This window comes from Hyperoodon ampullatus (assembly GCF_949752795.1).
Source record: "Hyperoodon ampullatus genome assembly, chromosome: 2".
NCBI lineage: Eukaryota > Metazoa > Chordata > Mammalia > Artiodactyla > Ziphiidae > Hyperoodon > Hyperoodon ampullatus.
In genome coordinates this window covers 7839323-7852541 of record NC_136915.1, presented here as the reverse complement: position 1 = coordinate 7852541, position 13219 = coordinate 7839323, and the positions used below count along the sequence as shown (strand labels likewise).

The 13219-nt window shown below is 38.7% G+C and overlaps 1 protein-coding gene across 1 annotated transcript in view; it reads right to left on the bottom strand.

Annotated features, from left to right (window-relative positions):
• KIF1B (kinesin family member 1B) overlaps positions 1–13219 on the bottom strand; it is a 135957-nt gene that overhangs the window by 81504 nt on the left and 41234 nt on the right. The window contains exons 9-14 of the mRNA XM_079728565.1: positions 13114–13179; positions 12386–12403; positions 8336–8411; positions 4310–4388; positions 3388–3530; positions 2273–2314 (exon numbers count right to left, since the gene is read on the bottom strand). Coding sequence (XP_079584691.1) covers positions 2273–2314; positions 3388–3530; positions 4310–4388; positions 8336–8411; positions 12386–12403; positions 13114–13179 — 424 coding nt within the window. The remainder of the gene's footprint in view (positions 1–2272; positions 2315–3387; positions 3531–4309; positions 4389–8335; positions 8412–12385; positions 12404–13113; positions 13180–13219) is intronic.

The window sequence follows — 13219 nt, the reverse complement described above, 5'->3', positions numbered from 1 at the left end:
AAATTAAGGCTGATTATCTGCTAATTTAAGTAAGGCTCTCACTCTGCCTAACCGAATGACCATGAGTCATTGGGGAGCTGAGCTCCTAGTATGGAATGCAAGTTTTAGGGACATACTTTCATTTACTAAGGTCTTTAATTGAGCTCTAAGTTTTGCTTTTAAACTTAGTTTTGGTAAAAAGAGCCACAAACAACAAATTCATTAATTTGCTATTTGTACTTTTCTTCATTAGTCATCTTTCTCAAATAGGCACCAGAGGAAATCCACAGGTATTGGTGCATTCCTATTTTTAAATTAGCTCTTTTTTTTTTTTTTTTTTTTTTTTTGCGGTACGCGGGCCTCTCACTGTTGTGGCCTCTCCCGCTGTGGGTGGAGCACAGGCTCCGGACGCGCAGGCTCAGCAGCCATGGCTCACGGGCCCAGCCGCTCCGCGGCATGTGGGATCTTCCCAGACCGGGGCACGAACCTGTATCCCCTGCATCGGCAGGCGGACTCTCAACCACTGCGCCAACAGGGAAGCCCTAGCTCATTTTTAAATGTAAGAAAATCTACATTGCTCAAAGTTCATATCAAAACTAAATAAGTTTTCCTTAAAAGATATAATATGAATCAACACGAAGAGTCAGAAAAAACATTATTAGCTCTTTCTGCGTCTACCCATGTGAATTTAATCAAAGCCAGTTCTTGAAGTCCCTTAAAACCAGCGGTTGCTTCAAGACAGTTTGAAAACCACCATCTGCAAATATAGAACATAGGAAAACAAGCAAGTTTTAAAAGGGGGGTAGGAACTGGAGCAAAAAAGTTAGCCATCAGGTGATGGCAGCAAGGTGGGAAAGAATAGGATGGATGGAGTTTAGAAGGTCCAAGTGACACATGCAAGCCCTAAAAGGCTTAAGGGTAGTGACTGAAACAGAAACTTAGAAGTAGTCAAGGCTGCTTTCCTGCACAGATACAGAATTAAAACTTAGTCATGCATAGCTTTTTGGGAGATTCCACAACTGCTCAGAAAAGAGTGAGGCAGCAAGCTGGCAGCAGCATCACCTGGAGCACAAAAGCAAGAACAAAGGGTGTCTTTCCCACACCAGTATCAGTTGGCTTTGGAAATCTCAGACAGAGCTGTTCCAGTCCAAGAGTCACTCTGGATTAGGATGTTATAGTGCCTTCAAGGCTTAACCTCATCACAGCAGCCAGGGCTGCCTTTGGTTTCTCCTATGTATTTCCTCACTGTCTACCAAGTCTTGTTACATGCCCTACTGTAGAAATAAACAAATCAATAAAATCTAAAACTCAACCCACCAAAATCAAGATTCTTCACTTATTCTAATAATTTCTTGATGAATTATCTTAAAAGGGTAAGAAATTACTTTCTCGCCAACATAATGACAGATATGCAGCGGGTAATGAGGTGTGATCCTTTATAAAATGTCCTCATTTCAAGCACACATTTTAGACACCCAAGTTTTTTAAAATTTAATTTGTAATTCATGAAAAAGGGAAAAAAATGTTTACCTAACCATCAAGTAAGCGGAGGCCCAAGATATGGAGGAAATCAACTTAGCATAAGCACAGGTGAGTGCTAATCCAACATTCACAAAGCTACTCAGTCATGGAGATTTGGCCAACTAGAAGTGATTGTTTTCAATTATATATACACTAAGGCTCAGAATTATACAGCTAATTTAAAAGGATTTTCCTAATAAATAATCAGGACCTGAAGGATCAAGAGGCCAAAAAAGGCGTAATATGATTAAAAACAAGGGCTCTGCGTTACACTACCCAGTCTGACCACAAAGAAACCACGGGATCTCATTTAGTGGCAAACTACCCACTCCAGGCAGCAGTGTCCTCCTTGGCAAAATGGAGCTTTGTCAGAGTCACTGACAGGACTAAAGAGATAATATATTCAAGATACCTAGAACAGGTCCTGGCACATTATAAACACTCAAAATATGTGAGCTGCTGTCATCACTATCATCATCATGTATGACTCTGGATTCAATTTAATCACATTTAAGTGGAAAAACTGAACAGTAGAAGCAGCAAGAGGTTTTTAAGCCTCTTGACTTTATTCAAGCCACAAAGTGAAATTCAGCAAAACTTGCTTTGCTAATGGAAAAGGGCAAAAATAGGAACATTTCTGAATCTACAGTATGCTCTGTCTGGGATTTCCCTGTTAGGATGGCTGGCATGCAAAGCTCATTTTAAGGCTGATCCAGCAGAGGCAGATTAGCAAGTCAGAGTGCTGGAAACACCCAGTACATGAAATACACACATTTGCCTCCACTTCCAGAGTAATCATCGATCAATGGATCAGCTGAAGGTAAGCAAGAGGGAAAATACAAAAAGGGTCAAAGTTCAGGTTCAGCAATGACAGAGGGAACAGAGCAGTACTTGGCATTTGGGAAGGTGGAAAAATTGACACTTAGAATAATATATTATCATTTTACAAACTGTATGTATTCATTTAAACTCAGGTGCTAATCAGTAAGAAGGACTAAACTAGAAGAGGCCTTGAAAATCTTATTAGAATTGTAAACACTATAATATTATCTGACACTCAAAAAATAAAAATATGCTTTATTAAATAAACTCATATACTATTCTAACTGAATGATCTAGTTAACTCACTTAGGAGAACTTCTGATTAGACATTATGTAGGCAGATCACTGAGGTTAAAAAAGATTCAATTTAAGACAACATTGTAAGACTCTCTGGAAGTCTAATTCTTGAACTTAACAGGAATTGGTTATTTTCCCTTTCATAAGTTCATAAGGAGTGAGTTGGGGGGCATTCAATCATTTTGTAGGGGGGCAACCACTCAAAGGTAAATCTTATCTGAAAGGTGACTGGAATGGTGGATTTCTTACATATATATCACTACTACATTAATCTAGAGAAACCCATAACACAAAAACAAAAATTTTAAGTAACAGTTTTATGAAGTGGTTAATTTCTCAGTGAGAATAAACTTAACATTCCAAATAAACTTCACTGCTGATCTAAAACAGAAATCTAATAAAAATACAAACAATGATATATTACGTTTTAAGAAGTAATTTCATGAGTTCAAACGGATAAGCTGGTACATGGTACATAAAGGAATTCTAAGATCATTTTCAATGAGTTTTCTTTTTGTTTTTTTTTTTGGCCACAGGTCTTGCGAGATCTGTCCCCCAACCAGGGATTAAACCGGGCCATGGCAGTGAAAGCCCCAAATCCTAACCACTAAGCCACCAGGGAACTACTCTCAGTGGGCTTTTTAAGAAGTTAAGAAGAAACAAAAAACTCTTGCTTTACCATCTAGCTGCCTCAAGTTCCTTAACTCTAAGTTTGAGAGCCCTCGAGAGGAAAGGAAGAGATTTGGTGCTGATCCTTAATTCACTTACTATCGATAATATCTCCCAACCCCTGAGCACGAAGAAGGTCCTTCAGCCGTGTCACCTCTTCCTTTAACTCACGAACCAGTTTGGCATTGGGGTCCTCATTGATAACAGCATTGCATTTAATTTGTTTTGCACGATCTGCATATCTAGATCCAAAAAGAAAACACATTTTTGCCATTCCTCAAATGCTCTACTTCTCATAAGTAACATACCATCATTTCTAAATCAAACAGCTTGAGTATTTACACATTTTATGAGCCTTAATGATAATACATTTGTAGAAAGCTTTACAGTAAGTACCTTATAAAGATGAGGAAAAAGGCTCCAATGAATTTAACTGATTTCCCACAGAGCACAAAGGAAATAAATATCAGAGAGAGGACTCAAAACTAATTTATTAGACCATATAGTGTTTCTTCCATTATATCAAAAATGTCTTTAATGAGACAAGAGTTGAAAGTTCCAGATTAAAGTAATGGAACCTATTCATATATAAAACTACCCTACGAGTAAACATTCTGTCAGTAATTTTTAAAATATTACATGTACTCATAACTTTGTTACTTTTTATGATGTGAGCATTTCTATAATGACAAACATGAGAAGGGGACACTTCATTTTATAGAAATAAATATTGTAAGAAATTTCTACTATTATCTAAAAGTTATCCAAAAATCTCACCAGAGCAAATTTAATATCTTTCCTATGAAAAAGTTCCTGCCTTTCTCAATGAAACTGAAAACTATAAACAGGTAAACTCTATTATAATAAAAATCATTTCCCCCCATGTTTCCCCTGTTATGAGAGTGATGGATCATTGCTTACTCAAGCAACTACCCACATAGCATATGAAAATCCATGGCGTAACAAGATGACTTATGGTAGCACTGTGTTCTGTTTAGCTATTGAAATCAAACTGGAGTACCTCAGAGTGCTCAAAGTTTCATCATAGTTGATATCTGCTGGGCTCAGAGCAGCAACCATTGCAGTCCGAGAATTGCCACCTAAAAAGATGAATCATAATTATCTCAAACCATACTCATTTTAGGAAAAATTTCATTGAATGTGTCAAATCAGACAGCACAATCTCAGATCCCAAGATTTAATCAACAGATTTCTGGACTGCCCCCACGCCAGGCACTGTTATATGCACATCTTAGTGTCTGGATGTACTGTGTCCAGTTTCCCTCTTCCCACTCCCATTAAGATCTCAGACACTCCACCAAGGCCATTCTTAGTGATGTCAAAGTCACTGGCAACATGGTCAGCACAACAGGCCATTCTCAGCCACTCCTTCTATCAGCAACATGTGACACAGCTAATCACTACCTCCTTCTCATTAAGAATGAGGGAAAGGGGCTACAGGAACAGTGAATGAAGGGCAAAAAGGCCGGAAAACATCAACAAAGAGGAGTAAGGGTTGGTAATATCGAATTATGTGCATCAAAGGAGCATGGGGTTTTCAAAAAGGAAGAAGGAACAACAGTTTGAAGCAGATGCATATGGTCAGATAAACAACTACTTCACAGCTCATGTCCTGAAGTAAACGAGATTTGGGAGCAAACCCTGATTTAAAGGTGAGCAAATCCAGGGAAGTAGCCAAGATGGCAGAGCAGGAAGATCCTGAGCTCCCTCCTCCCACAGGCACACCAAAATTACAACTGTTTACAGAGCAGCTACTGATGAGAAAAAATGGAAGACTAGCAGAAAAACCTTCTGCAACTAAGGAAGGAATCACAAGACAGGCAGGAGGGGTAGAGATGTGGGATAGTTAAGACCCACAGCTCTGGGTGGGCGACCCACAAATGGGAGGATAATTACAATTGCAGAGGTTCTCCCCAAAGAGCAAGGGGCCTGAGCCCCCCATCAGGCTACTGCACCAGGAAGATGAGCCCCCAGAACGTTTGGCTTTGAAGCCCAGCAGGGCTTACTTTTGGGAGAGCCAGAAGGCTGTGGAAAACAGAGACTCCACGCTTAAAGGGCACACACAGAGTCTCACCCGCTCCAGGACCCAGGGCAGAGGCAGTAATCTGAAAGGAGCCTGGGTCAGACCCACATGCTGATCTTGGAGGACAAGAGGCAGAAGTGCACCCTGGGGACACAGACACAGGCAGCAGCCAATTTTGGGAGCTTGTTCTATCACAAGGACACTGGTACAGGCAAGTCCCATTTTGGAATTCTCCCTCTAGCTTATTAGTGCTAGGACTGGCCCTGCCCACCAGCAGGTCTGCTGCCTTAAGACCCGCAGAACCCACAGCCACTCCGGGACCCAGCCCTGTCTACCAGAGGGCCCAAGACCCTGCCCCGCACACCAGCGCACTGGCACTAGCCCCAGGGACCCTGGGACCCAGCTCCACCCACCAGTGGGCCAGCACCAGCCCCAGAATCCCCTGGGCCCCAACCCTGCCCACCAGCAGACCAACACCAGCTTTAAGACCCTCAGGTCCCTGCAGCCAGAGACCTGGGAACCCAGCTCTATCCATCAGTGAGCTGACACTAGCCCCAGGATGCCCTGGGCTCCAGTCCCACCTGCCACCAGGCCGATACCAGCTCTGAGACACCTTGGGCCCTTCAGCCAGCTGCCCCAGGATCCAGCCTCACTCACCAGCATGCCAACACCAGCTCTGCAGCCAGCCCTGTCAGGAACTGGCCCTACCCACCAGCAGATCGACAACAGATCCAGGACCCCCAGCCCTGTAACCACCCACTCCAGAACCCAGCCCCACCCACCAATGTTTGGCAGCCTCCACACAAGGCAGGGCCTGGAAACCAACTGGACCGGGGGTCAGCCACGCCTACCAGACTTCCCACAGTAGTCAGCCTGCCACAAGAGAAGGACCCACGCAGCCCAAATAGGAGGCACCCCTAGAGCATATAGCTCTGGCGACCAGAAGGAAGTGCATTGCTCGAATGCACAGGACGTCTCCTACAAAAGGCCACTTCTCCAAGGTCGGGACACATAACCAACCTACCAGATACACAAATAAAAACAACAAATTAGGCAAAATGAGGCAACAGAGAAATATGTTCAAAACAAAGGAACAAGATAAAACCCCAGAAGAACTAAGTGGAAACAGGCAATCTACCCAACAGAGAGTTCAAGGTAATGATTGTAAAGATGTTCAAAGAACTCGGGAGAAGACTGAATCAACAGAGTGAGAAGTCAGAAGTTTTTAACAAGAGTTAGAAAATATAAAGAAGAACCAGAAAAAGATGAAGAATACGATAACTGAAATGACAAATACACTAGAAGGAATCAACAGTAGATAAGATGATACAGAGGAATGGATCAGTGAGCTGGAAGATGGAATAGTGGAAATTACTAAAGCTGAACAGAAAAACGAATAAAAAGAAATGAGGACAGTTTAAGAGACCTCTGGTACAACATCAAGTATACTAACATGACATGACAGGGGCTGCACGAGGAAAAGAGGGAGAGAACATATTTGAGGATATTAATAGATGAAAACTTCCCTAACCTGGGAAAGGAAAAAGACATCCAGGTCCAGGAAGCACAGAGTCTCAAACAGGATCAACCCAGAGAGGACCACTCCAAGACACATTATAATTAAAATGGCAAAAATTAAAGATAAAGAGAGAATGTTAAAAGCAGCAAGGGAAAAGCAACAAGTTACTACAAGGGAACTCCCATAAGGCTATCAGCTGACTTTTCAGCAGAAACTCTCCAGAATGGAGTGGCATGATACATTTTAAATGATGAAAAGGAAAAACCTGTAACCAATAATACTCTACCTGGCAAGGCTTTCATTCAGATTTGACGGAGGTATCAAAAGTTTTACAGATAAGCAAAAGCTAAAGGAGTTCAGCACCACCAAACCAGTTTTACAAGAAATGTTAAAAGGACTTCTCTAAGTAAAAAAGAAAAGGCCACAACTAAAAACATGAAAACTACAAAAGGAAAAATCTCACTGGTAAAGCCAAATATACAGTAAAGGTAGTAAAGTCATGTATAAAGCAAGTAGGAAGGTTAACAGATAAAAGTAGTAAAATCATCTATATCCTCAATAAGTAATTAAGGGATACACAAATTAAGAGATGTAAAATATGATGCCAAAACATTAAACATGAGGCGGGGGGGATGTGCGGTAAAAAGGCTGAGTTGTTAAAATGCATGAACTTAAGAGATCAGTAATTTACAATAATCCACATATATAGATTGCTATGTACAGTGTGGGAAATACAGTCAATAACTACAATAATATCTTTGCATGATAATATATCATAACTAGACTTGTGTGATGATCAGTTTGAAATGTATAGAAATAACAAATCACTACTTTGTATAATAGGAACTAACATAGTGCTGTAGGTCAACTATACTTCAAAAACAAATAAACAAACAAACTCACAGAAAAAGAGATCAGATTTGTGGTTACCAGAGGCAAGGGGTAGGGCAGAGGGGAAATTAGATGAAGGTGGTCCAAAGGTACAAACTTCCAGTTATAAGATAAATAAGTACTAGGAATGTAATGTACAACTTGATAAATATTAACACTGCACTATGTTATAAATGAAAGTTAAGAGAGTAAATCCTAAGAGTTCTCATCACAAGAAAATTTTTTTCTATCTCTTTAATTTGTTTAATCTATATGAGATGATGGATGTTCACTAAACTTACTGTGATAATCATTTCATGATGTATGTAAGTCAAATCATTACACTGTATGCCTTAAACTTATACAGTGCTGTATGTCAATTATATCTCAATAAAACCAGTAGGAAAAAAAAACAAAAAAATTAAATTAAATTAAATTAAGGTGAGCAAATCCAACCAGCTTGAATCAAGAGAAAAAATGAAAAAAGGAAAGAGCACTTAAGTTAGTAATAGAGATTTTTCTTCTCAAAAAACAGACATACAGGACAATTAACCACAAAACATAATCAGTAAACAGCTTTAAAAAGATCCATACACTGGGGTGGATCAACATACCTAGATTTTCTCGAAGGAGCCAAGTAAGTACAGAATCTCTGTACGGAATAAAATCAGTTTTCTTCTTCTTCTTACTCTATTAAACAGAAAGAAATGGGCTTAGCTTCTCTTAGCGTTGTTAGAGAGGAATAATTCACACAAAAGGCAAACCAGTCTAAAATTCCCAAGTAAATTAAATTACAGTAGGATGTCGTCACTGCTGAAATTTAACACTCACAGCTTCAGTTCTTCACAATACCCAAAGCTCATCAAATAAATAATTTTTTTATATTTTATTTTGAAAAATTTACAACATACACAGCAGTTTGGAGAGTAGCATAATGAGCTACCACATATCCATCATGCAGCTCCAACCATTATCAATTTTTTGCCAATCACTTTTCAATTATCACTGAAACACTTTTCTACATTTTTTCTTTCTGAACCATTTTGGAGAAAACTGCAGACCCCATGCCCTTTTATCCCTAACCACTTCAGCAGATAAGGACATTCTCTTACACAGTCACAGTTCAAGGACCAAATTCAGGAAATTTAACACCAATACAATACTATTATCTAATACCCTGTCTCGTGTAGGGCTCTAAAGCAAATCCAACATTCCACCTAAATATACTTCAGGTACATATCTCTAACAGAGGAGGACTTTATAAAAAAGAAAAAGTAACTGTAAGACCATTCTCACACTTAGCAAAATTAACAGTAATTCCTTAATATCATCTAATACCCAATCCTCAAATAATAATTTTACTTTTGCAGAGGGGCAAAGATGAATCCTGTGTGTTCCAGGTTGGATGTGTAGGAACAACTCATTTAGTTAATGAATTTACTTGGCCAACCACCAAATCAGCAAGTGGGATATTGCATATCTAGTAACTCTTGTATATTAATACACATTTGGTTTCTTTAAAAGGAAATTATGTTCAAAATAAATCCAACCATTAGAATTCAGACTCAAAGTGAAAAGGTCTAAGAAAGTGATGTAATTTGCTAATCTGGAGATTTAAAAAGACTGCAAGATAAAGTTTCTATATTTATGAAGAGTTTACTTGTTTGCTGTACACCTGAAACTAATATAACATTGTAAATCAACTATACTCCAATAAAAATTTTTAAAAAAACAGGTTACTTGTACTGCTCTCTCCATGTCCCTTCTCATTATCACAGGATAAAGCAAAAAGCACCAACGCAAAGCCAGTGCTGAAATGGAGGAAATTACATCCTCTGAAAGTAAAAAACAATGCAAACGCTTTGTGTATAATAGCTACTCCAATATCTGCTGGCTGACTACTATGTCGTGACAATTTAAGAAGCTACTAAGGGGACCTAGAGGGATGGGAAAGGGAGGGTGGGAGGGAGACGCAAGAGGGAGGGGATATGGGGATATATGTACACATATAGCTGATTCACTTTGTTATACAGCAGAAACTAACACAACGTTGTAAAGCAATTATACTCCAGTAAAGACGTTAAAAAAAAAAAAAAAAAGAAGCTACTAAGGGGAAAGCCAGAGTTCACTGATCAACATTTCCCCAGTAATAGGCAGTTTTATAATCCATTCCTGGTATAATCTGAGGTTACATTAAACTAAGGATGATCTACTTCGTGCTAAAGCATGGGTATTCAGAAAAATAGTACTAAGTAGCTGACTCTGGTTTGTTGCGGAGGAAATGGAGTAGGCAAGTTGGCACTTGAATTCCATCTCATCATATACGTCCCCTACATCTCATCCCACTCCACCCACAGACATACGTTCCACCAATTACAAAGTCATTTTCCACAGCAGGTTCTATTTCTAAATTACACAGACCTTTAGTGAGAATTAACCGTCTCAGTCATTCACAGCCGAGTGCGACTTTCATTCCACTATAAAATTCTTGGGGCCTGAAACCTCAGTTTATCCCTTCCGTTCCCCACTGCACCTAAACACTCCACTTTGCCTGTGGTTAGTACTGAAAATGCTGCAAGATTTAAAGTATGCCAGTTACAGTGACTGCCAACAGTACTGTAAAAATAAGCAGTGTCAGATTCTGAAATGTTCTATTTTCACTTCTGTCAATTAGACTAAATTAAGAAGTAGTTAAATGAAGAAGCATAAATAGAACTTCAATCTTTTCCACTTGAAAATACCACAGAATTTTAGCCATTTCTTCTCTATTTTCTCTCATACAAATTAATCTCCTGTTCTCACATCCATAATGTTTCCAAAATAAGTGTTTCAGTATTTACATAAAAAGCTTTACTTAGATCATTAACCTCTCTAAAAAGAAATACTATTAAGTATGGATGGTAATAATCCTGTTTCTCCCCTCAGCAGAAATAATAATACATGTTAATTCACCAAAACTCATGCTTGTTACATAAAAGCTAAAATTTATTTCTTATCTGTTACAGTTTACGACACAGATACAAAGTACTAAACTGGGTTTTATAAAACTGATTTTAAAAAAAATCATTTGCGGGCTTCCCTGGTGGCGCAGTGGTTGAGAGTCTGCCTGCCAATGCAGGGGACACGGGTTCGTGCCCCGGTCCAGGAAGATCCCACATGCCGCGGAGCGGCTGGGCCCGTGAGCCATGGCCGCTGAGCCTGCGTGTCCGGAGCCTGTGCTCCGCAATGGAGGAGGCCACAACAGTGAGAGGCCCGCATACCACAAAAAAAAAAAAAAAAATCATTTGCAAAATTTTGTGGCATACAGCAGTATGGGAAATACATAGAAAACTAGGACTCTTCTTCTGGTTGATATGGATGTTAACAGATAAGCAAATGGACAATTTAGAGTAATCACTAAATTTTAAGTCTTCATTGTTCTGGGACCCAGATTAGGTATGTGAAGAATATCCACACATGTATAATATCAAATAAGAGAGAGATGTCTTAATCTAAGGAAGCTTTACAAAAATAAAAAACAGAAAACAGGGGCTTCTGGTGGCGCAGTGGTTACGAATCCGCCTGCCAATGCAGGGGACACGGGTTCGAGGCCTGGCCAGGGAGGATCCCACATGCCACGGAGCAACTAAGCCCGTGCACCACAACTACTGAGCCTGCGCTCTAGAGCCCATGAGTCACAACTACTGAAGCCCGTGCACCTAGAGCCCGTGCTCTGCAACAAGAGAAGCCACTGCAATGAGAAGCCTGCGCACTGCAACGAAGAGTAGCTCCTGCTCGCCGCAGCTACAGAAAGCCCGCACGAAGCAATGAAGACCCAACGCAGCCAAAAAAAAATAAAAAATAAATAAAAAAATAAAAAAAAACAGAAAAAGAGCATTATGTTTTATTAATATTTTTGTAGAAGTAGAGAATACACAAATCTATACATTTAAAAATATTTCAATGCAGACACTGCCTCTATCCCTGATGTTACTCTTGTGATTCAGAACAAACTGTTAAAGTGCTCTATTATTTATGCTAAAGAGTAGTAATAAATTTTAGAATATCTGTGTAGAATTTAAGGAAAATAAAAATCTATTGTATCTGGATTAATAAGGATGCAAATAATGTGTTTTGTAGATACAGTTAGAAATTTAACTTTTTCTAGAGCCTTCACTTTATGTATAATCAAACAGTAGAAAAAAATTTTTTAATGATTAAATAATCCATGACTTTCCATGGTAGGAAACAAGATAACACAAAGAGGTTTAAAAAATATATACCAATAATATCAAGAAGCCAGCTATGTTTTAGAATGGTACCCATAAGAAATTTCTTTGATTGCCCTTTAAGAGGTTTATAGGCAACTTCTTCAAGTGACAATCTTATAGATCGCTAGGAGAAGCACCATCAGATAACACAATATAGAAGCATCCTCCAATTTCTCTCTTGTTCCCTTATTCATTCTCCAAAGCACATCATGTTCCCTAAATTAATTTTGGTGTGTAGTCTCATGATTCATGGTCACCCTAAACAGCAATTCTAAATTCCAGGGCTAGAAAATAAATAACAAAAAGTTTTTTGAAGGTCCCATTCCTACTTAGGCCTCCATATATCCTGCTGAGGATTTAAAATCATCACAACTGATTATACAGCTAGTTCATTTCTACCAAGCCCCACCATACCTTGCTGGTGCAGTTATCCTACAGATGAAAGCATTTAAAAGAGAATGAAAACACAGGATAAGTCTCCAAATAAAAAATACTTTGTTTAAATTTTAAGTCATAAATTGAATATGACTTCTCAGAGACAAGCAAGAAAACATTTAATTCTTTTTAGGGATTCAAATGAGGTGCTAAACTAAATTAAAGCATACAGTACCTAGTAGTTCCTTAGCTTCTAACCTAAATAATGAAGCCCCTTATACAAAAATTGTTTCAGCTTTAGTGTTCCACAGCTAAGGAATAAGAAAAAATAAAACTATTTTAAAAAGTATATTATTGGCCCACAAATCAACAGCATTCACCAAGGCAAATTGCTCAAAATACTATAAAATGTACAGTATCCTATTTAGAAAAGATCATATAAAAAAGAATATGTAATAAATGCTACACTTGGTTTTTATGAGAGATATAAAATAAGGCTCAAATAGTCAAACCTTAGGTTTTTGCAAAGACCTAGTTTTAATTCTAGCCTTTACAGATCTACATTTACTTTCATTCTCCTTAATCACTTTTATTTTCAGTACAAAGTCAAAGTGTGTTATACCCAGCATCTTATCTGAAAAGCTTTAAAAGGAGAAAGGCAAGATTATATAAAAGGACCAAGAGAACATCCTTCATAAGCCACCATAAAATATCGCCAAGTACATGTGTTGAACAAATTTTCTCATGCAATGAAGTATAACACTTACCACCTCTGCCAAGGCTGAAATGACTTTACCCAGAGTTGTAAGAGACTTATTAATATTTGCTCCTTCCTGAAATCAACACCAAACATAAAAGAATTATGATAATTTC